The 25,494-nt window shown below is 46.6% G+C and overlaps 1 protein-coding gene across 2 annotated transcripts in view; it reads right to left on the bottom strand.

Annotated features, from left to right (window-relative positions):
* The window catches only part of LSAMP (limbic system associated membrane protein), a 442,951-nt gene extending 418,512 nt beyond the window's left edge, over positions 1-24,439 (bottom strand). Inside the window, exon 1 of one of the 2 annotated variants that reach the window (XM_054043629.1) lies at positions 23,800-24,439. In XM_054043629.1, the coding sequence (XP_053899604.1) occupies positions 23,800-23,954 (155 nt within the window). In that variant the 5' untranslated portion in view covers positions 23,955-24,439. The remainder of the gene's footprint in view (positions 1-23,799) is intronic. The other variant, XM_054043636.1, reaches the window with a different exon arrangement.
* Positions 24,440-25,494: the final 1,055 nt, after the last annotated feature.

Raw genomic sequence — 25,494 nt, 5'->3', positions numbered from 1 at the left:
ATTAACTGGCCCTCTTTCCTTTTGCATTCCTCTACACAAGGCACAGTAAATGCTTAACATCTGTCAGAAAGGTACAAGCATACAAAACTACTGACAGTCTCATAAATTGGGTGTAACCAGAAGTGCAGACTCTTGGGCTAAATGTGGTCTACAAAGATCATAGTGCACTTCAAGGCAACCTGAACAGACTTTGAGGATCTACAACCAGAATGACTAAGTGTCAGGTTGCAATGCCCCATCCCCGGGATCAAGAAGGGGCATTACAACCTGGGACTTGTAGTCTCCACAGACACGCCTCTGTTTTAAAGATGAAGGCTGTTGCAATTGGCTTCATTTTGGAAAATTAGGTGCAGCTGTTAGGATCCTAGTAAGCTGTCTATACAGCACTATGTTGGGCAAATCCTGAGTACTCCTAAGATAAAGAGCCTGATGATATTCTCCCATTATACCCTAGATGCTGGTTGGATGACAGAATGGCAACCTGATGGAGTTGCAATGTAATGTGGATGCAATTGGCTGGGACTCCAAGATGCTCCCCTCCTCCCTACCACTTGATTGCTCTGAACTAATATATTAATACTGAGAGATGCTACTGGAGACAAGGCATGTTAGAGGTAGCCAACCCTTTGAGTTAATAATTAATTACCAGACATTCTCAATCACAGGACATTAACCACTTAGCCTTTTAAATAATAATAAATGGAGGGTACGTGTCTAATTAAGGGTCTGTTAAATATTTTGGAGAGATGAACACATAGGGAAAAAGAGAGTATTTATAAAGCTGAACGGGGAGACAACCTGCTGTTTGAGGGGAGGGAGGGAAGAGATGCGGTTACTATGAAAGTCTATCTTATTTTATAATGTACTGGAGCCATGGTTATCTGAAAGGACTTCGGGGTCTCTCTCTGATTCCACAGCTGCATATTCTGGGAAAAGGGGGATGAGGAGGGTGGTATATTGTGTACAGATGGGACTGATTTTTCCTGTAAGCTCAGAGAGATGGACCTTGAGTTTTTGCTGCTGCTAACAATCTACCTGACTTTATTTTACATGTCCCAAAACACAAAATGATTCCAATTCCACACTAAGGATTCTGGGTAATATGGTCCAACAGGCATTTTCTGTACTAAGAAATACTGTAATCAGAATTGCCACTGGAAGGTGCACAAAACATTGTGGGCCAATATTTTACATTACAGAGCCTTACCTGGATTCACTCTCCTTGGAAAAAACAACCTCAGGTGTAGTGAATGAGTAGCTCTTTAACAGATTCTTGTTGAAATGCATGTGACTTCCCCTTCCTCACCCCTTCCCAGGGATTATTTCAGGTCAAACATTGCCAGAGTTCTTTATCTCTTGGTGACAGACATGCTTTCTACTCTAAAGGACAGTTTAGGAAATGGGGGTCACTTACATTGCCTGATAAAGCTGTTAAAACTCAAACTACTGAAGCCATATGGAAGTCAACAGAGCTACACCAGTTTACACCAACCAAGGAGCAGGCTCGAAAGGTTTAGTTTTGGAGAAGACTGCATTCGACATTCCTCTATCATCATCCCTGGCATCTCCAAATTCAACTGTCTCCAACCTGTCCCTCCCCTCTTTGAACTCCTCTCAGTCCTGTAGAAGTCCCATGTATCTACAGACTTCAAAGGACATCCAAAAAAGATTCGGATCAATAGTCTTCAGCTTTGAAAAGCCCAGGGGATATGCAAGAGCTTTAGTTAACCACAAGTTTAGATCCCACAAGGTTTTGGTGACAGGTGGATTTTACTTTACTTGGACCATTTACTGGTTTTCAATCTCATCTTTCCTTTAGCTTTACCACACTCTACCTTTTCCATTGCTGACACATTTTATGGCACTGCTTCCTACCTAAGATTTAAGGCATTTATGATGCTGGATGTGTCAACTTTTGAATGAGCTATATACCAAGGGTCTGACCACTTGTGATCATGAAATATCCCATGACACTTTTCAAAAGAGCAGGGTGCAAAAGCTGTTATCCTGACTGAATTCCAATTAGTTTTTATTACTATGTGCCTGCCTAAAATTCCCCCTGAAATTTCAACTGGATACATTCTTCTCCAGTTCTTGTCTTAAACCTGTTCCTGTGTGCCATTTAATAATTTTTAATCTGGAAATATACCTATCTCATAGAACTGGAAGGGACCTTGAAAGGTCATCGAGTCCAGTCCCTTGCCTTCACTAGCAGGACCAAGTACTGATTTTTGCCCCAGATCCCTAAATGGCTCCCTCAAGGATTGAACTCACAACCCTGAGTTTTTGCAGGGTTTCACCTCAGAGGTGACTGCGCTTGAGTGGTGGGAAAAGCAAAGTTACCCTTATGTATGTATACTACTTCATTACAGTATGTGGCTCTCTATTTCAAGGATCATAGTGAGGGAATAATAATTAAAACAAAACAAGCATACTGAAGTTTAAGCAAAAATACACCATAATGCCATGAAATAATAGTTAAAAGCAACCAACAAATCCACAAAATTTGCCAATGACTGAGAATAAACTAGCCATTTGGCTGCTAAATTATAGTTCTGGCAAGAAATATGATGCAAGGTAATGCACACTGGAAATAATCATTTGAATTACTCATGCACATTTTTTGGTTCTAAATAGCTGTAGCCACTCAGGACAGAAGATCTCGGTATGACCAACTCATTGAAAATATCTTGTTAATGTGGGGGGAAAAAGCAAACAATGTTAGGATTTATAAAGATGAGGATAGAAACAAACAACATTATAATGCCATTGCACTGAAATACTGTGATCAGTTGAGATTATCCTGTTCCCAAAGACACAGCAGAATTAAAAGCGGTCAGGGACAGGTGATAAAAATGATTAGAGTCCTGGCAAGACTCTTCTATGAAGAGAGATTGAAAAGACTGGGACTGTTTAGTTTAGAGAGTGTACAAATAAGAGGGGATATGGTTGGAGAATACAAAATAATGAATAGTGTAAAGAAGGCAAACTGGCAGCTCCCATTGCCCCCCTCTCTCTTAACACAAGAATGAAGGGATATTTCATAAACTGAAACATTATACACCTCTACCTCGATATAACACTGTCCTCGGGAGACAAAAAATCTTACTGCATTAGAGGTGAAACTGCGTTATATCGAACTTGCTTTAATCCACCAGAGTGCGCAACACCCTCCCCCCCCGGAGCACTGCTTTACCGCGTTATATCTGAATTCGTGTTATATCGGGTCGCATTATATCAGGGTAGAGATGTATATTTAAAACTGGAAAAGAAATAGGTTTTTTTTTTTAAAACCACACTGCAAAATTACCTTGTGGAACTCACTGCCACAAGATCTCACTGAAGCCAAACACTAAGAAGGATTTAAAAAATGGATGATACTTTATATGGATAATAAGAATATCTACAGTTACTTTACACAGGACAAAGAAAAGAATAAACCCTTATGCTTCAGAGCATAAGCAGACAGCTGATTGTTTGGACAGGGAATATGCTTTCCTTATAGGCCGTGTGACTGATATGGCAATTTCCTGCAATATCCTTGAAATACTGTATTGTATTAAGTTTGTGCATTAGGGTGGCCAGGATTGTATGTAGCCTCTCTAGGGGGGCGATGTGACAAATGTATGACCTGGGAGTTCAAGAGACTACACTGAAAATGTGTGAGGCAAGTATGGACTTTGGGGACAACAATATTTCCTGGGAATCCTTAAGGAGAGGTTAATGCAAATTACCCAACTCCGGTTATCCAAAACCCCAGCCTTTTGAAGCTGTGCCCTGAGGACAGGGTCTTGGTCTGCTAGTTACCTGTTGCAGAATGCCAAGATCAAAGGCCCAAGCTGTATAAAGAAATGGTTGCTCTGCCCAGTTGTTGTTCTGGTTCTGTATCTAAGATAGATACGAACTTGTAACAACTGGGAAAATCCAGTTGTGGGTTTTGAAGGACTGAAAGCTACCAGAGCCTGAGGCTGGAGTTGCGGTAACTTCCTTTCACCTTAAGAATAAACATGCTTGCTTAGAAGGAGCTGTGTGATAACTTATAAGTGTGGGCAATATGCTTTGTAGCCCGGTGGGCTAGCTTGCCTTTATCATAGTCACTGTTTTGCATTATATTTTGCTTTTATTATATTCAGCAGTAAGGCAAGGAACCTACAGGCCTATACCTTATAAGACGTTAGCTTCAGGAAGTTAGCATAAGACTTGAGGCCTATGTACTTTATCTGTCTAAAGTTTCTCTCTTCAAATGGCCCAACGGAAAACCCCAAGTATTGGGGAGCTGTTTAAAGGGAAGTTCTGACCATAGGTATATGATCCAACCACAAGAGTGTCATGGCAACGAATTGACATGTACATAACAGGTACATGAGTATCAGAGGGGTAGCCGTGTTAGTCTGGATCTGTAAAAAGTGACAAAAAAAGAGTCCTGTGGCCTTATAGATTAACAGATGTATTGGAGATTAAGCTTTCGTGGGTGAATACCCACTTCATTGGAGGCATGTAGTGGAAATTTCCAGAGGCAGGTATAAATATGCAGGCAAGAATCAGTCGATCTCTAGGCTGATTCTTACCTTTATATTTATACCTGCCTCTGGAAATTTGCACTACATGCATCCGACGAAGTGGGTATTCATCCACGAAGGTACATGAGCTACATCCACAGATACCTAACCACAAGAGGGACATTGTAACGATGGGATACAACTGCTCATAGCCTCTGAGGAGAAAGCAAAGTGCAGGCCCTTACCCGTTTAGGCAGTCTGGCTTGCTGGGGATATCACAGTGGAGATCCAGGGAACTGGGGAGCCTTAAAACCCCAGTCAGGAGGAAATGAGATGCCATTTCTGTGCAAGAGAGTTGATGGCTGGGAGATGGAAACCCATTGAGAGACCATGGAAGACAAATACAGATGCAGTTACTCTGAAACTGTGACAGGCATGTTATTCCATATTTGTCCACTTGAGGGTTTCTTGCATCTTCCTCTGAAGCATCCTGTACTAGACACTGTCAAAAGCAGGATACTAGACTAGATGCACCACTAGTGTGATCTGGAACTGCAATTCCTGTGTTCCTCAGTTTAAAGGACAATCAATACATACTAAACAGGGTTATTTTTTGCAAGTATTCTCTACCCTTAAGAGGCTTGGGAGGGCTCAGGACTGAAGAAAACAAGTAACTATCCTGTTCATTTTAATGAGAGCATTGCAAACATGAAAAGAGATTTCAGGCTTAGATGTTTGTGTCTCAATGGCAAAGAATTACATCTTAGGCCATTTAACATCCCATGAGAGCTTTTAGCGATCTCCAAGAAGTGCCGGCTTTGTCATTGGCCAACAAGGGAATGTATTTGTTTGTAACAAACTTCTAAGGATCAGACAGCTTGTTCAAATATAGTTATAACACCACTCCCTCCAGGGAACTGCCTCATACACATCTCTGAGATCTCCACATCTGTAACTTCCTGTGACCCAGTATATTGGTCTTTCTAAGCCTTTCTAACACAGCCTGAGGAGTTGTTTTTCACTATGAATTTTGCAGCCATTTTTGGGATGTCTTCAATTTTTTCAGAACAAACAATACATCTATAAATACTAAAATACTTAATGTCAGCTGTACTGTGCCCTTCTCTAGCATCTGATATCTAAAGTTTTCAAAGTATTTTGCAAACATTTATGAATTTAGCATCTTCCTCCCCCACCACCTCTGAGGGTGGGGGTCAGTATCATGAATTCCATTTTACAGGGGGAAAACTGAGGCATAAGGAGATTTAAGTGATTTGCTGAAGATCATCAACTTAATCGAGCATCCCAAAAACCTAGCAGCTTTGGTAGAGTTTTTTTTCGTTGAGTTAGAGCCCACAGCATAAACCTTTATAGCAAACATGGCATGAATTTCACATTTATAACAAAAGCCTAAACCAAGAGGGCTTATCATTTGACCTGGGATTTCGTTATGACATTTTCACATAACTCCGGCAGTGTGTCAATGGGCCAGCTAGACATAGAACTCACACATTGGGATTTCCAATCCCATTCTTGAGGGAGAAAGGAGTGCTGAGAGTCAGGTCACCTGCATTCTATTCCCTGCTCTGCCACTGGACTTGCTGAGGCATAGCTTTGATCTGTGCCTCAGTTTCCCCATCTGTAAAACGGGGAGAATAATAGTGACCTATCTCACAGGCTGAATTCATCAAAGCAAGTTTAGGTCCCTGGATGGAAGGGACTACATTGTAACAAGATCTCAAACTAGTAACACATGTTCTGGCACAGGTAGGGCGACCAACTCTCACGATTTTATAGGGACAGTCCCAGTATAGAATCATAGACTTTAAGGCCAGAAGGGACCATTGTGATCATCTAGACTGGCCTCCTGCATATCACAGGCCACAGAACCTCACCCACCCACTCCTGTAATAGACCCCTAATCTCTGGCTGAGTTACTGAAGTCCTCACATCATGGTTTAAAGACTTCAAGTTACAGAGGATTCATCATTTACACTAATTTAAACCTGCAAGTGATCTGGGGCTTTGACTTATATAGGCACCTATTACCCCCACTCCCCATCCCAGTTTTTCCACACTTGCTATCTGGTCACCCGAGGCATAGGCCAGACATCTAACACAGGAAAATTAAAATACTCATCTATGAGCACATGTTAAGCTCCACCAAATTAAACCATAGTCTGCACCAGGCATCACCAAGCGGAGTACCCAACCTGCAATTTTTGTGATGTAACTTGATGCCTGCAAAAGGCTGCAAATCTCTCAATACATTAGAATAATAAAAACAAATGAAAACTAAGAACAAGAAAAGGGCAGAAAGGACAACACATACTCAGGACAAAGGACAGAAAGGAGAAAACATACTCGGGTTTGCAATGTAACACGTGTTGCATTGGGAAAACATGGAGTCCAAACTAGTCCTAAATGAAGCACTCTGCACTGCAGTAGCTGACAGGCATGCATCAGGCGATCAATATCTACACCCCAAAAAGGTCTGTGGCCCTCCACAAATCTCACATGAGCAGATCTCATTTGAATACCCATCTGTGTCTGGCACCAAGGCCTTCCCTGTGATGCTTGGAGAGAGATCTTTGGCCAGCAAGCAGAGTGCAAGACTTATAGCCTCAAACCCCGAATGCTGATGCAAACAAGAGACCCAGCAGCAGTGTGGGCAGCCTGAGGCTGGAGTGCCGCTGAAGCAGGAGAGGTCATGCCTGCCTCAAGCAAGACACCGCCTGGCCTAAGCCAGGGAAGTGGAAAGGGCTTCATCTACCCAGAGGCATTCATATGCTAATCCCTGCACACAGTCAGGGAGTGGGGAGAGACTGCACTTGTAATCAGGTTCCTTTTTGCTCCTCGGCATTGTATGGATTACTGTAGCAGTAAATCAAACCCAGTGGGGAGGAGGGGAGCAAAGCGTCCAATCCTGGGAAAGTACATTACTCTCTTTTAGGAATGTTTTCTTCATCTTAACCTCCCTGTTGTACATTGCAGAATCATAGCTGGCACTTGCATTTGGGAGGATATATTTATTTTCGTTTAGGTGAATTTGTCTGCTCAGCTAGGATTGATATCATTAGCTAGACACGGTATTGTGTTGGTAGGTATAAAGGCAATTCCATACATGCTGCTATTCCAGTCCTGAGACCCTCCCATCCCCATAGCTCTGCCAATGTCTCTCACTCCTGCCCTGCAGCCTCCAGCTATTGCAGGCCTGCCTCCCTCCTGCTTCCTCCTCCAATATACACTGCTCTGCTGATGATCTGAATCCTGACTCAGAGTGCTCTCTTCTACTTCAGTCCTGAGCCTATTGTGAACAGAAACTACCATTCACATCAAAGTGAGAATGCCTCTATCATAAGGATAAGCCCAAGGAATTAGGTTCAGAGCAGAGACTCAACAAATTCACTCCATTTTTGACCTGGATCAAGACCTGAACCTACGGGACTCCAGAGGTGCAGTACATTGCTAACCCACTTTGCCAACTGAAAGCCCTCCTCACATGTTCTGGAAGGAGGGCGGCAAACTGCAACAAGGAAGGTTTTGCCTCTTAAACGCAAGGCATTGCTACTATTTATAACAAATCCCTTCTGATTTGGAAAGAGCCTACCCTCTGTCCCCAGCTGGGCATACAATCAAGCAGCATCTGCCCAGTCCATGGGGAGACTCAAACCCCAAACATCTCCAATAGGTGTGTGTGCAATGCTGACTGCTAGAGAATCAAAGCTGCAGGGCAAGGGGTGGTTGAGCGATGGGCTCATCTGGGGTTGGGGAGATGGAGAGGCAGAAGCCAGATGAGAGGGCAGGCTAAGGGACCAAAGGGAAATCATGCCAGTGATTTGAGATTCCACAGATGGTTTCTCGTTAGTGGTGGTGTTGTGAAGTCCCCTGGACATACCTCTGGAGGCCCCTTCCTGCCAAAGCCAGGCCTGGAGCTCCCAGTCTTAGGGAAGAACTCAGAGCCTTTGAGAACAAAGAAAGAGATCCAAAGAAGTGGGCTGTAGTCCACAAAAGCTTATGCTCTAATAAATTTGTTAGTCTCTAAGGTGCCACAAGTACTCCTGTTCTTTTTGAGAACAAAGACATCCTTATGTTGGGGAGATGGGAATAGAAGCTATACACAGGTAGCATCATGCACACACCCCACCACCTCTGCTAGTCCTGCAGGCATCACCTCCCTCCTCCAGGGTTAGGTCTGGCACCAGCAATCCCTATCCCAGATTCTTATCTGGCAGCAATCCCCCTCTCCTTTTCCCCAGCCTCCTGTCTGGAAGCAACCCCCCCTTCACCCCAACTTCATGTCCAGGACCAACCACCTCTCCTTCCCTCCATGATTCCCCTGTCTGGAAGAAGACCCCGCCCCCTCTCCTAGTCTCCTATCTGGACACCTCTTCACTTCACCCACCCCAAATCTCCTGTCCAGGAGAAGCTCCCTCCCAGTCTCCTCTCAGGGATCCTTCGCTCCCACCATCTCCTGTCCAGGGAAAGCCCTCACTCCCCAACCCTATATCTCTTGTCTCAGATAAGTCCCCTCCGCCTCCTTCTTCTCCCTTGTCTTCTTTCTGGAATAAGTCCCCTCTTCCCCCATTCTCCTGTTTGAGAGGAGCCCATGGTGCAGTAGCAGTGAAGAAGATTGTTTTCTTGCTCGGTTAGAGCAACAAAGGAAGCTGCTTGATACTGGCGGCTTTATCCAGCCGTTAGCCCTGGGCTTGGCTCACAAGAGGTGACACCAGCACAAACACGAGGCAAGGAGGAGGGGGACACAGGATTTCAGCAACATGCTCTCCAGTACCAGAAAGTGAAGGTCTTGCCTAAGAGCTTCTCCAGCCTTGGTCAAGCCAAGCAGCCCGCAAATGTTCTGGGGCCTGGGCTGCCCACTCCAAGGCCTCCCACCCCACTCTGGGAGGAGCAAGATAAATCAATGTGAGGCAACATCTGCCAAGATATTGACTTTGGCTCTGGTCACGAGCTGCCAGCACTTCAGAGCTGGGAAATATTCAGCTTGATTATCTCTCACCGCCAAGAGGAAGTTTCTCTCTATGCTTAAAAATCACTGGGATGAGCCAAGGAGGAATCGATCCGCTGGAGAGAAACGCTGACAAGAAAACGTGAGTCAGAGACAGGGCGAGGGCGGACGACGGGCAAGCAACGAAGACAGCCTCTGGCATCTTGCCTGGCCAGGTTAGCAACCAGCTTCAGGGCCGCAAAGAGAACAGGCTGAACAGGCCCCAGAGACACCAAAGCTTTGGAGCAGGCCCCTTGGACAGATCCTTCCTCCCACCTTCCCCTTCCCCTCTCAGAGGGACTCTTTCTTTCCTATCCCCCCATTCCTCCACCCCAAAACGTTCCCTTTCCACCTTCCTCTGTCCCTCCATAGCACTGGGACTATTTAGCTCCTTTGTGTGTCCCTGAAAGTCTCCTTGCTTGCCATCTCAACTGAAACTTTCCCCTTTGTAAAGACCAGCCTCCCTCCCGCCCTGCAGCTCCGTGGCATATACCAGAATCCCATCCCTCTGCCAGTAAAGGGATCCATCAACACTCGCACTGTACATACCCACAGCGAGGCCTGGCCCTGACTCTGAAAACTCTCCATTTCCTCCATCCCTTTTGACAGTTGTGGGGTTACCCCAAATTTACTCCCTCCTTTGTAGAGCACTTATTGCTACAGGCGAAAACTGCTGTATTCAAGGTTAAGTATTACTGCTACTACTGCGGTTCTGGCCCTTAGCACATCTGGCCCATAGATTGACACAGCGCTGCCAGTCCCAGGTGGGAGGAAATTGAATGGGGCTCACCACGTTACTTTGCTTGGGCACACACTCATCTGATGGTTGGACCTACATACCCCAGACTTATCACCAATACTGGAGATGGGACGGTAGGATGGGAAGGGAAGAAATAGCCCAATAAAGGTTAGTGAATTCATGTGACACAACAACCCATATGGACTTTAATCTCTGGGATGATGGTGCTAGAATTACTATGGTACTGAGCACTGTATTGATCTATGGGGTCAGTGGGTAAAATGACAGACAATTGGATAGTTAGCTGGACATGGTGGAGACTGGAAACCAGGTTTAATGCTGTTTTAGAAAGGCTTCCCTAGGTAGGTTGCCTGCAGCAACTTCTGCTCCTAATTACAGGATGCCAATCTCAGGTTCATCTGGAGAGTGTAAAATCAGTCAGGATCTATGCATCACCACAAAGTCTTAAAGAGACAGTGCCTCTCTCTCTCTTTCACACACAGACACGTGCCAGAGGGAGACTAGAAAGGAGCAACCGGCTTTGAGGAAGGCACCTGGCATCGCACAAGTTGCTATCACAAGTTTTACTGTGCATCTCCAGTATCGTGTCCCTTCTATTCCACATGGACTAGAGGACATTCCCAGTGCCACCTCTAGCCCTGTTCTTGTGACTGAAAAACTCTGGTTGAGGTGTTTGTAAGACAGCAGCTGATGATCTGCGGTTTGATTTAAGTGGCTAATAGCACAAAGCCTCGAGTTCCGGAGGACCTTTGTCCCGATCGCACACAGCTCAGCAGCGCCATCACATTTTAGATTAATCATTTCTTCTTGTTGGTTGCATAGCACTGGCTTCCAGCAAAAGCAAAGCTAGGGGCTGCTATCCCTACCCCGCCCCGGCAATGCTGCACTGACTCAGCATCTCACAGGAATGTCTGATCTCCCTCTCTAGAACTGGCTCTGGAAGGAAAAAAATCTCACACCCATTCTCCTTCAATTTCTAGCAGCAGCAGGCCCACAGCAGATAAAGGAAACATCTGGCTGTGTCATTTCTCTCTCGTAACAGCAGCAGTGTGAGGGCCCCGATTGTGAGCTTTCAGCCTCAGACCTGGCCTGTAACCACCCCATTAACAAACTGGCTTTCCCTCCTTACTATTTCCATGTTGGGACCCAATTAAGAGAGAGAGGTGAGGGAGGGGAAGACAGAGGGGCAGAGCCCTGAGCAATGTAATGTTAAAGGCATCCGAATGCATTCCTGCTGGGAAGAGAGAGCGCTTTATTGAAGAAATGGCCCCCACTTCCCTCTGCCTTTCACCCCCTTCATATGAGCCGTTGGGACAAAGAGGCACCAGGCATTCAGCTCAGGAACAGAAAATAAATACACTGGGGATACTCGGCAGTCCCTGCCTGAATACAAAGCACTGATTGATCAGCCATTTCTACTGAGAGAGCTGAGAGCCTGCACTGTGATCTGCACCAGAGCAGCTCAGCTGCTCTAACTTCAGCCACCCACTCCCCATCCCTATATACAGGTCCTAGTTAATATGGGCAGGAGGGAGGGAAGTTCAAATTAGATTAGCTGAGCCAAGAGGAAGGAAGACAGAAGGTGAGAAAGGGAGCGGGGAGCAGGAGTAAGTGGGGGCAGGGGAAAGAGACATTGAGACACAACAGAAAAGAGAGGGAGGGAGATGGAGACAGCAAGAGTCATCTGTGACTGACATCTCCATCAGGCAATGTGGCTGCTGGATCAGGGACTTTGCCAAGTAGAGGAAAGCTGGGTGTGGGTTGAGGGGGATGGAAGAGATCGTGTGTCTTGGGTTTTATAATGAACTTATCTGTTCTCTCTCAATGGACAAATCTCTGGATATCTCCCTTTCCCTTTCCCTGCCCTGCTGGCAGGGCCGGCTCTGTCTTTTTTGACGCCCTAGGCAAAAAAGCCACGCGGCAGGGGAGGGCGCCGAGCCCGGCCACGGGCCCGCAATTCCTGACCGGGCCGAAGCACCGGGGGGAGGGCGGCGAGCCCGCCGCGGCTCCGCTTTCCCCGGCAGCCAGAGCGCCGGGGGCAGGGCGGCAAGCCCGGCTGCAGGCCCGCAATCCCCGACCGGGCCGAAGCGCCGGGGGGAGGGCGGCAAGCCCGCCGCGGCTCCGCTTTCCCCGGCGGCCAGAGTGCCGGGGGCAGGGCGGCAAGCCCGGCCGCGGTCCCGCAATCCCCGACCGGGCCGAAGCGCTGGGGAGCCGGGGCTCTCCGCTCTCCCCGGCGGCCAGAGCGCAGGGGGCAGGGCGGAGAGCCCCCGGCAGCCAGAGCGCTGGGGGGGAAGACGGCGAGCCCGCTGCGTTTCCGCTCTCCCTGGCAGCCGGAGTGCCGCGGGGAGGGCGGCGAGCCCAGTCGCGGCCCCGCTCTCGGGCCGGAGCGCCGCGCTGCCCCCCTCCAGGCGCTGCCCCAAGCACATGCTTGGTGGGCTGGTGCCTGGAGCCAGCCCTGCCTGCTGGGAGCACAAGACAAGCGGGATACCAACAGAGAGAAGGAGGAGAGGTTAATGGGATGCATTGTGTGCCAGCCTAACTCTAAGGCTAGGAGTTTGTGGCTACTTCAAATGATTGAGAGGAACAAGTATTAATGGGGAAGAAGAAAATGATGCTATAATCCCTCTCAACAGCAATGGGACTACCACGATGGCTGTAGTCAGTGGCGATACATAGTTATCAGGGACAGGGGTAGCAGCAAGTGCAGGTGCTAGTAACCCCTCCCATCCATCACTATGGGATGATTTGTCATTACTAGTGCCCACATACGGCACATGGTACTAGGCATGGTCCACATGATTCAAAAGACATAGCCCCTACCCTGAAGAGCTCACAGTTTAAGACAACAAGTAATATACTTTTTATATTTATTATCTACATCCTGGTTTGTTTATTGCATAAACACACATCAGCTACCACCAACCACTTCTAAACCTGCCAGTTAGTAGCTGGAAAATTTCTTACAGGTGACAGACAATAACTAGCTCCCTGTAATGGCGAAGAGGAGGGGAAGGTGGAGATAAGTGATGCAGGCTCTGATTCTGCAAAGACTTGCACTGTACTCACGTGAGTAGTCCCACTAAAGTCAAATATTCTCAGTGTATTAAGTTAAATATGTGCTAAAGTGTGTGCAGGATCAGGGTCTTAATTTACAAACACAGACACCTATTTTTATAATGTATCTACAAATTATACCAAATATTAAATTAAATATTCATCAAATCCAGGAATTAAACAAATGCTTATGGTTGGATGTACATCAGCACGTGTCTGTGCATGTGAGTCTTTGCTGGTGGGGATGTGTGTCATTCTCCACGTGTCTCTCTAGAGGGTCCAGAAATTCAGAAGCCAGCCTATTCCTTTACATTTACTACTGATACAGCTTGTCAGCTCTGTTTTTATCCAGTCAGCAGCACAGGAGTGAGGACATGAGAAAGGAGTGAACAGGGAATCCAATCAATGTAGCCAAAATGGGTTACTTCAAAGAAGAAGAAGAGGAGCTGAAGTGCTCAAGGATGATGGGCTGTGAGTGTCTGAGTCACGCAGCTCTTGCCGGCTCATCTGTTCTAGAAATGAAATGGTTGTTCAAGATGTTCCCAGGGAAAGGGAAGATGATGGAGGAGAAGAGGGTGACACTCTAAACAGGTTGCCTTGGGTGCAGGAGCTTCATAGATGGAGGCGCTGCAGGGGTCAGAGGTTCCTCAACCTACCGTCTGGAACAATAATGCAGCTGAGAGCTCAACATCCCAGATAAATCTACTGGGCTGACCGATGGAACTGGAGGGGAACAAAGTCCGTCTGCGAAATGGCAGGAGGCTGAAGAAGGAACGTCTCCATTTAATAAGCAAACTGCAGGCTAATGGAAATACTGACGGGGCCTGAGCATTCCAACCCCACCTTCTTCACCCAAACCCCGACCCTGGAGACTTAAAATCTTCCCATTCTTCTAACTGCTAATAAACCCATAAAAAGCAACAGAGAGTCCTGTGGCACCTTTAAGACTAACAGATGTATTGGAGCATAAGCTTTCGTGGGTGAATGCCCACTTCGTCAGATGCATGTGTCTGACGAAGTGGGTATTCACCCACGAAAGCTTATGCTCCCAATACTTCTGTTAGTCTTAAAGGTGCCACAGGAGACTCTGTTGCTTTTTACAGATCCAGACTAACACGGCTACCCCTCTGATAATAAACCCATATGCTCTGACACCTAACAGACACCCAGCAAGTTGTGTCTCTCCCATGTCCCCTGATACTGGGGCATGGGGATTCAAATCACTCCCTAATGTTAGGCACCAATAAACTACCAAGCCAGCTGGCTCTGAGTTCTATCAATGGGGGGCCCACTGACCCAAGCCCTTCTGTAACATTTGCCAGAGCTGACTGAGCAAATAATTCACAGGGAACAATCACTCAGTTAATTCAGCTTCCTTTTGCGTTTGTCCAGCCCTGGGCAGATGGTGATTTTCTCAAACTGATTCACTATCTGAATTCACTCAGTGAGTGGTGGTTGTTTTTTTTTTTTTGCACAAGGGCTTAAATTCACAAACACTTTGCTTAGTTGTGATTGGTGAAATAAGTCACATGCTTTTGTTTCTGTCCCCTGGCTGGATGAATGCAATAACTCTTACGGGGTCTGATCCCTAGACCACTGAATCAATGGAAAGATTCCCACTGATTTCATTGGACTTGGGATCAGGCTAGTTATCTGGAGGAGGGTATGAAGAAGTGCCCAGAGCTTAGTTACTGTCGTGATAAGGGAGCAGATAAGGATTTTAGAACATTTTAACCTTTCTTTCTCAGTCCTGGATATGCCTTGCCTGAGATATCATTCCTAGAAAAATAAGGCTGCTGTAAGATTGATTGGCTGGGTACAGAATTTAAAGGTAATTTTCTCTTGTCACATTCACATAAAGTAATGTGGTTCAAGGTGCAATCAGATTCACATCTGGCTTGTTTAACTGCCTTTGCAACGGGTGTCTGGTGAGGGGTTATGGGAAACATCATCTCCCACTGATTCCCCAAGCCATGTCCCACAAAATATATCAGGTGCATTGCATTCACTAGCCCGTGTCATGAACAGTCACTGACACAAAGTAATTACATGGGTGTGAGTGTGTGTGAGAATGTGTGTGTATAGTACACACACACAGTCCCAGCTGCAGAGGGTGCAGTCAGATTCTCATTTGCTCATCTTCTGGTCTGTTTAAAATTTGCTTTCAATGAACATCAGGGCAAGTAAAACTCAGCTGCTGAAATATTCCCAGAGAGGAAAAAAAATGCTCTCAAACAAAAGGAGCACAGCTGCAGCCAAAGTGAATTCATTTTTTAAATTCAAGAAAATATTCACAGGCCATTTTTTCTGCTATTTGCCTAAGCTTTAATATTTGGCAAATGATACTGAACCACAGGCTATGTGTTCCAGGCACAGTATGTCACTGACTAGTCCTCTTTGCCTTGAGTTCTACATTCACACTGTATCACTGAGGAGCCATGGTCCTCTAGCTTTGAGTCATATATTTACGGTATACCACTGCACAGTTACTGTCTCCTAGCCCTGCATTATAGCCACAGCAAACAAATGAAGCAGCAACAATCATTATATTTTACATACATCACATTCTTATGAAACAAAGGCATTGCTCTTCTGCACAACTGAAGGCAAAAGCAATGGCAAATGAGAAAAGCCCTGGTTTTTAGCTGCTCTAGGCTATTAGACATCCTGCTTCTCCTGTGACTTCTCCCTCCAATCCTCCCTTTCTTCTCTTGCCCCCTTCATTGGTTTCTTTCCCTGAGCGTCCTAAGCCAGCTCACACAAGCAAAGAAATATGCTACAGCACGCAAGGGAGATTCAACGGAAGCTCTAAGACAAGAGTGTTGTGCACTGCCTTTTCCTCCGCCATAAATACAGCTGAGACTACGACTGGGTAATTGGCTAAGTGCCTTGTCAATTTAATAACCGAGAAAGAGATGGGGGAGGAGGGGAAGGGGAGAGATTGGTATTTACTATTCAAAGCCATGGATGCTGCCTGCCAGTGGATTTCAACGCAGGTTTTGTTTGCTCTGAGAGGAAAGAGAGTGAATGGACACAGAGTTCTGCGCTGCGGTCTCCCTTACCCGGCTCTCACACAAGATTGGCAGAGCAGAGCAAGAGAGAAGGAGTTGGAAAAGAACAGGACTAACATAGACGGCATGCAGTCGTATTGGAGTCCCTGGTTAGACAGTAGTTGTGCTCCCCAACAGTTAAACACTGACATATCCTGGGCTAAAGTACCATCTCTGATACATAATGAGGCTCAGCAGAATCATGCATTAACATCATCACAGAGAGTTGTGGTACCAGGTCTTCCAATGTGGCTGCCTTGTAGTGTAGTTGTGGATCTTGGAAACAGGACTGATGGGAACTGACACACTACAAAGGGACTCCACCCAAAGATGTCTTCTCTCTCACGTTCACCAGCTGGGGGGTGACTTCTGCGTATAGAGTTTAAAGGTAATTTTCTCTTGTCACGTTCACAGAAAGTCATGTGGTTCAAGGTGCGATTGGATTTACAGGTTTAATATAAACCTAACCCTACCCACTCTCACTGAGCAGCTATAGGAAAGAAAAAAAATCATTATCTATCTTGAAACTGCAGGGGAAACTGAGGCACAGAGCAGGGATGTGAAATACCCAGAGTTGCAGAGTGTATTACATCAGTGATGTAATAGCCAGGAATACAGACCAAGCAGTTCTAGTTTGCCCTCTCCAGCTCTGCCCACTAGTCAGCACTGCCTCTCAAACACATACTAATGGCAACATTAATAAGCATACGTGCACTCACACAAGTACACACACAATCCCATTCACAAATGGAGACAAGCAACCCCCCCCCCCATTTTAAATATGCACACGTACACAGATACAGACATATACGCACAAATGCACGCAGGATCTGAAATATACAAACACTTTATAACGTCACACTAATGTGCTATTAAAAAGCATAAGTGGAATTCAACCATAGCGTAAGTGGGTGTAACGCCCTTGATTTCAATGGATCTATGCTAGGGTTACCATACGTCTGGATTTTCCCAGACACGTCCGGCTTTTTGGTTGTCAAATCCCCGTCCGGGGGGAAATTCCAAAAAGCCGGACATGTCCGAGAAAATAGGGAGGGGTCGTGGGGCTTGGATCCGCGCTGGAGCTGGAGCCGTAGCCGTTGGGGCTGGCGGTGCTTGGCCGCCGGCTGGCGCCGATCAGCCAGGGCTGGTGCCGGATGGGCCTGTGGAGCTGGAGTCGCCAGGGCCTGGAGTCGCCAGGGCCGGAGTCGCTCGGCTGGGGCCGGTGCCTGTGCCCCGGGGTCTGAGCCAAGCCGGAGCCACTCGGCCGGGGCCAGCATGCTCGGCCAGAACCAGGGCCGGTGCCCCAGGGCCCAAGCCAAGCTGGGCCGGAGCCACTCAGCCAGGGCCAGTGCCCGTGTCCTGGGGCCCGAGCCAAGCTGGAGCCGCCGGGGCCGAGGCAGGACGGGGCCTGCGCGCTCCACCGGAACCGGGGCCAGTGCTCCAGGGCCTGAGCCGGGCCAGAGCCGCCGGGGCCAGAGCCGCTTGGCCAGGGCCAGTGCCCCGGGGCCTGAGCTGAGCTGGAACCGCTAGGGCCGGGGCGGGCGCGCTCAGCTGGAACTGGGGCTGGTGCCCCAAGGCCCGAGCCGAGCCGGGCCCGAGCCGCTCGGCCAGGGGGCCGGACTGGGCCGCACCTCCTCGCGCCCCCCCCCCCCCCGCCCTAGCTTACCTGCTGCCTGCCTCCCTGTTTCAGGCTTCCCGCGAACATTTGATTCGCGGGAAGCAGGGGACGGGGAGGAGCAGGGGGGCAGAGCATTCAGGGGAGGGGGCAGAGACTTTGTGAAAGGGGCGGAGTTGGGGTGGGGCCGGGGAAGGGGGCGGAGCCCCTTGGAGTGTCCTCTTTTTGTTATTTTAAAAAATGGTAAACCGTATCTATGCCTTCATAGTGTGGGCGGGAAATTAGGCTAGCCCTAATGGTCTAGGCCTTTGCTTGCTTGGCCTAGACCCGCCTTGTGGCTAGCAGGCCCAAAGCCTGAACCAAGCTAAGAGTTGAGTCTGTAACCACTGTAATTGAGGAAGGAGTTGGGGAAGGGGGAGAGGGGCAGTGGGGAGAGGCAATGGAAAGCCCCTGAAACAGGAACAATTTGCACTATGTGCCTACTGCTTTTGAAATACAATAACCACTTGTAATGTAACCTATAAGTGTGAAGCAATTATAAATGTAACCCATGCCTCCCCTGTACCAACTGTGTAACTTCCCCATTATGCTATTGTACCCCGTGAAGGGCATTGTGTAACAGCACCCCATAAAAGGCAAAGTTGCAGCAAGATGCTGGAAAGTACGGAGGAGACCTTAACTCAATTACTTCCATACAAGGCAAGGTTGCAAAAGGGTGCTGGAAAGTACCGAAAAGACCCTAACTCTTAACCTGTGTTAATTCCAAATAAGGTCATTATTACTCAAGTATGTGTAATTTGTTTGTGGTTTTAAGCTTTAAAAGCTCCTGTATGCTTTGCTTTGTGGGGAGCAGTTCCAATAGCTGCTGCCCCCAACACGTTGGTGTGTATCCAATAAACAGGTCTCAGGCTGAGTCTTTGATCAAAAATAATGCATGGGTGACTTTTTCCACGACAATAGCCAGGGCTCAATGTATCCCCTTTGCTACAGTTTGTACAGTGCCTAGCACAAAAGAGCTCTTGTCCATATCTGGGGCTTCTAGGTGCCACTGTGAAAATAATATAGTATATTGGTGACACAGATTCTTTTGAAATAGTTGTTTTCTGGGCAGAGGTGAAATGTACCTTTATTAGTTATTATTACTTACCAAAAAAAAAAACCAGACATGTGAGATGCACCTTAAAGCATGGAGCGAATGCTTTTGTATCAGATTTAGCTGAAAATCACACTAATGTTTCTCATATCAGAGGACAGCAAAAACAAAAACTAAGTAAACTTCCGACTTCATCTTTGTGGCCTCCTATTGCCCTTACTCATAGGGAGCATGAGGCTTTGCAAATCCAAGTGAATTTTGATGGACAGGCAAAAGTAAGGCACCCAGAATGAGAATGGCTAAATTAATTCCAGGACCAAACCCAATCCAGTTACAACAGATGTGAATTGGCTTTGTCACTCTATCAGAACCAGCCCTCTATGCATCTGGGTTTCAAAAGCAGTATATGCAATACATATTTGAAAACATTATAGTTAGAAACCATAGATCCCAGTAACTTCAATTTAATTCAAGGCAAGGGGAGCAGAAGAGAGATGGGCTCAGAGACACTCCAGGTAACTCGCACTGCTATATACATTTTAATGCCAACTAAGCAGGAAAACATATGGCACTTAATTGCAAACTGAAGTGCATGTGAAGACCCAGGGGAGGAGGTTAAAGCAACAGTCTGACGCAGTCGCTCCTCCTCCACTTTTTTGAACATAAGTTATATGTATAAACACCATATGTATATCAATACAACTTCCTTTTCATATTCCCCATTGAGGCCTTGTTTGTGATCTGTTACACCCGTTTCTGGGGTGTGTATATATATATTTCATGATGGCCCCTGTCACCATTGGGCATATATATTTTGTGAGCCCTCTAGCCTCCAGGAAGGTACATCTTGTGATTCTCCTTATCACTAGGCATATATTTTGCGACACCATCTGCTGCCATTCCTGTATATTTTGCAGCATCCCTCCATCCCTGCGTGTGCGCGCACACACACACACACACCACATACCCCTATATACCTGCATACACACATACACAGTAGTGTAGTAAAGATACACACAAAATATTAGCAGAAGTATAGTTAGTTCTTCTGTAACAGATCTTGATATGTTTATCTCTCTCCATGTTTGCCCACTCTACCTAACACCAAGGCCTTGTTTAACTAGAGAGGAAGACGACCTGCCAATGCAAATCAAGACATACTAATGAAAACTCTGGTCCGTTGCATTCATTGGCTTACTGTATTAACTGGTTGAGAGGCAATGTGGTACAGCGGATAGGACACTAGAGAAGGTTTTATTCCATGACTGGTTGTGTGATCCTGGGGAAGTCATTTCACCTCCCAACCTATGTCTGCGTTGTCTAATAGATTAAAAACTCTATGGAGCAGGGATTGTCTCTTACTAAGCACAGCACCTTGGGATCTTGAAGTGCTGCCATAATGCAAATAATAATAATGATTATGATTTTACTGTCAGGACTACGTTAATATGCTACTTTACACCGCTGGATACATCCATAGTCATTTCTAGCAAAGAGCTCAGCTCAGTGCTTCCTGTTATAAATCATATTCTAATTCTAACTGTAATCTAAACAGCTTTTACTTTTCTTTTTTCCAGATAGCATAGAACATAAACTTTGTTTTGATGCCATGTTAGTGTTCTGCTTGAGGGGCTTTATCCATAAGCATTGCTGCAAATGCAGGCTATCAATAAGATATTTGAAGGCCAAAAACAGAGTGTGAGTAAACTGCTTATATTACAGGATCACACATTCAGCACTGTAATTATTGCTGGAAATGTGATTGTAGCTGCTCTTTTGATGCACATATAACTTTCAGAAATCAACTGCCCTTTGGGCTGAAATTTCCAATATCCATTTTCACACCAAAATGGAGTATTTTTTTTAAACATTTGGTCAAATTGGAAATTGGCCATTTATTCAGAAGTTGGATCAAATTTTAGATTTTTCAGCAATAAATCAAAATCAGATTTTTTTTTTCTTCTGTGCTTGGAAACACTCGAGAATAGTGGGCTAGATTCTGCCGTCAGAGAGGTCCTGATCCTCCAAGCAACTGAGCATCTTCTGGAAGGTGTTTCGGAGCCTAATCTCTCTGTGAAGTCACTGGGAGTCAAGGGCACACAGTACCGCCTCAGTGGTACTCCGGAATCAGCTTTGGAGACTGGTGTAAATTGGGAGTACTTCTGGTGACCTGACTGGACTTCTCTGCTGTAACTGAGCATCATTCACCCAATGGAGTTAGACCAGGATGAACTTGGCCCATTTTGTGTTCAGCTGATGACGTGATGGGCATTAGAAAAATGACTAAGGGTTAAGTTCACCCCGTGCAGGGGGCCAGCATAAGGTTTGGGTAACTCTTCCACTCTTGCTATCATTGATGGAGCTGCACCAGAAAGAGTATTACAGGGAAAGCATTTTAAATTAATGGTAGTGCAGACAAGGCCACAGACATACAGGCAATGGAAGGATCTCTTCAAATGAGACCCTTCATGCAGAACTGGGGAGGAGACAGTGGGGGAAAACCAACAAACAGGTCCTTGCTGTAATGCTGTGAGGATGAAATTTCACCCCAGATCACGCAGAGACTTAAGATCACTGGAAAGGATGCTTTTTACCATCCCAGCCCCAAGTGGCAGCCCTGGCTCCTAACCAACCAAGTCTTCCCCATTTCCTCTCAGGCAAGGAGTGAAATGACATAAGAAAGGTGGTAGTAAGCCATACCTAGTAGAACTGTTCGTCATAAGGAACCAACACCACACAGCCTGTCATATCTCTTTAAAAGAGCCTAGGAAGACTGGCCAAGGAAGCGAGTGCATGTACGCTGTCCACAATTACTTCTGACAGAGATCCACCAATCCAGGAACATCATCTTGCTTGGGGCAAGTAATAAAGCTTGGAGATGCAGAGCTTGTGTGAGCGTGTAACTTACTGCACATCTGGCTCACACAGCTGGATCACTTTTAGTGTCTGGCACAACACTGGCAACCAAACACTCCCTTCACACGCCTGAGACGCGCTCATAGGTATCCTTATTCAGCTCACACTGACAAACCCTCACACATGGCAGTTACAAATACCACCTCAATGATACACACATTCTACTCTGCTGCAAATGCAGTTTTAATACAAAGCATCTTGATAAACTCCAGGGCTGCAGGGTTAAGTGAGAAATAGAAATCCAATGACCGGGGTGGTCAAGTGAGCTTAATAGCTTGGTTGCTGCCATATGTTCTGAGCACATCCTACAAACACTGTTCCCTGCTGCTCATCGAAAGTGGTGAGCCATGGAATAAACCTGCATTAAAAAACTGCAGCATATAAGCAGGGTGGGGAGTCCTGCTGAAAAAGGTTAATGAAATGTACGAATCCCAACAGAGTGGAAGGAGGGGAGAGGACTCTGGAATCAGATGCAGCACTCGTTGTTAGGTGTTTTCCGTGTTGCGTCTAAACCCTTCCATCATGAACGCAAGGCGGATGAATTACTCTGCAAATCCTATTACTCCATGTGGATAAACCTTACATGCAAGTTAACAAGTCTGGAGAGCCAGGGAATGAAATCTGCTGAAAGGATATTCCAGGATCAAAACACAAGCAATGAGAGAAGGAAGGAACGAACACACACATACACCCCCCTATTTCCTAACATCTTCCCTACACACATACTCCTCCATCACTAAAGAATGCAGGGCAGGGCACAGCAGATCATGTAGCAAGACACTTAGTGACATCTAGCAGGATTTATTTCAGAGGACGAGAAAGAAAACTTTGCTGCTGCAGTTAGCTTTGCTAGGGAATTGCTCCCTAGATGTTCCAGGGTTTGTGCACTATCAGCTACTCACACAGATTACAGGCTTATTTTAGATGGTGTCCAGTACTTTTACTGCCATAATATACAGTGCATGCATGCATGTGCGCGCACACACACACACACACACACACACACACACACACTTCGTCCAGTAGGGGTAGTTACAGTAGGTAAGTTGGGTAAAAGTAGGATTTGAAAAGGAGCTTGTGGGAGATAGTTTATTTTATTTTAGTTAGGTGGGACATTGGTTTGTTCAAAGCCTAGATAGCCTGGGAATGACCCTTACAAAGCCTCCACGGGGAGCAGTTAATCTTGGCTCTGCACAATACTAGAGAATCATCCTTCCCATGCAACAATACCCCCAAGAGAACCCTTAGTACATGTATATACAGTATAGACCCATTTCTTCAGCTATGAAAGGAAGTCAATACAGTGACCAGAGACATAACTCAGACGGATCTCAGAGTTGGTTCCTCTTTTTCTCAGAGTTGGTACCTCTTTTTCTCAGAGTTGGTACCTCTTTACTTCACAGCTCTTAAAATGAGACACCCGAATGTATTAAACAAATAAAAGTCATATCTTCCAAAAGGATCTCATATCAGAGTTCTGGCAACACAGTGAATAAAGTTTTGCATAGGAGTAAAATGGAGTATCGAGAGAGCAGTTGAACATCTGGCAAGCACAGCTGGACCCCTTTCAATTTATCCATTGATACTGCGGGACCAGTGAAACACACGTGCATGAGCACATTTCCCTTTTCCCAATAAAATCCTTCTTCGCCAGAGGGTGGTGGTGGTGGGGGGGTGTTCAGAAGCTTTTGGGTGACATTAAGGTACAGAAATACACATGCACACAGCCCCGATTCTAGCAGCAATCACTACTGCAGTTCAGGGGGTAAAACAACACACACAAGAAAAAGTTGGCAAAATGCCCTACCTGAGGATGGCCGTATCCCCCTGCCTCACGGTGATGTTATCGGTGCCTCGGGTAAAATCCAAGCTGCGGACTGGCAGCCCTGTAGGGAGAAGGCAAAGCAATCTCAGTAGGACCAACGGTAATTGTTTCCGATCAGGCTGAGCCCTTCCTCCCATGGCTGGGCTGCTTGAGTTTCAATGTATGTACTTCTCTCTCTCTGCACGTGTATATGGCTAGCTAGAGAGCTGTATGTGAAAACACAGTAAAAATAATGTGCAACTCTGTCTCTGCCGGAGAACCCCAGGAAGAGGTGATTTTGCAGTCTCTCTTAGCTGCCACTTTCTCTCGGTCTTTTCAGTCTTGTGCTGGCTTAGCTAAAAAAAAAATTCTCCAAAAAGTCTGAGCAAAAGACTCCAACAAAAAAGAAACGTGGGGGGATGCTTGGGGAAGAGATCAAAATGAAGCAAGAGGAAAAAAAAAAAAACAGATGTAAAAAAATAATTAAGTCTATCTGGAGTGATGGTTAAAAAAGGAAAACGAAAAAGAAGAGTCCTGTGTGCTTCCCCCCTGCGTGTGGATGCTCCTGCTCCTGTGAGTGGCTGTGCAGTCTCTGAGCACTGAGCTCCCTTCCTAACCCACTTTCCCAGGCAGAGCGAGGCAAGGAGGGGCGGGAGGGAGGGAGCCTTACTAGTGAAACAGAAGCTCAGCACTACAGTAGGAGCAGGGTGGGTGTGGGGGGGCAGCGAAGCCCTGAACAGCAGCATCTCCTGTCTTCCTCGCTCTGTGTAACCCACCCACCACTCCCCCCCCACCCCATCCATCCCCCGCCTCTTCGCACAACTGCCCCCTTCAGCAGAAGCCAGCCCTGATCAAAGCCTGATGCTTCTTTAGGTTGTCACGACAACAGCTCCATCTGAGGCCTGGCCGATTCCTTCAGAACAGGGACTTGGGAGCTTAGAAAGAGACCTAAGTTAGGGAAATATGGGACTGGGCAGGAGTGGGGGACAGAGGGGGCTGGAAAAAAGGGGGATGAGAAAGGAAAAAAGGGAAGAGGAGGAGACTGGAAAGGAAAGATGAGAGGGAGGGTGGAGGGCATTGGAAAAAGGATGGGGAGGAGGCTGGAGAAATATGGATAAAGAGAAAGAAGGCAGTAAGGATGGGAAGTGGGGGATGAGAGAGACAAGAAGGATGAGAAAGGGAGCAGGGGGAAGTGGGAAAGGGGAGATGAGGGGAAGAAAGGAGTCAAACAGAGGGATGAGAGAGGAAGAGGGCAGGGAGTCTGAAAAAGGGGAAGGAAAACAGGGAGCTGAAAAAGGAAGACAGAGTGAGAGAGATGCTGGAAAGGGGGCAGTGAGGAAAGGAAGGAAGGAAGATACAGGGAATATTAAGAAGGCGGCTAGAAAGGGGGAGAAGAACTTGGCAGTGTGGCCTGAAATCAGAAGCTAGTTGATTTAAAGAGGAACATTCTTGGCAACTGACTTTTCAGGCTAAATCTTGTTTTTTCCCTCTTGCTCTTTCCTGCACCAGATAAACAGTCCAGTCCCCCCACCCCAGCCTTTGAGGGATGAACTGGAGACAATGCTCGTATTGAGTTGCCTGCAGTGTGAATACTCAGTCTGTCCTCCCTGAATGTCAGCACTGGCAGCTGAGCCCTGATCCCTGCAGCAGCTTTGCCGACCCCGGGGAACACTCCCTTAGCTCACATACTATCACCAT

This window comes from Malaclemys terrapin, chromosome 1 (genome assembly GCF_027887155.1).
Source record: "Malaclemys terrapin pileata isolate rMalTer1 chromosome 1, rMalTer1.hap1, whole genome shotgun sequence".
NCBI classification, from domain to species: domain Eukaryota; kingdom Metazoa; phylum Chordata; order Testudines; family Emydidae; genus Malaclemys; species Malaclemys terrapin.
Note: the sequence above shows the minus strand (reverse complement) of the source record. Positions and strands in the feature narration are given on the sequence as shown.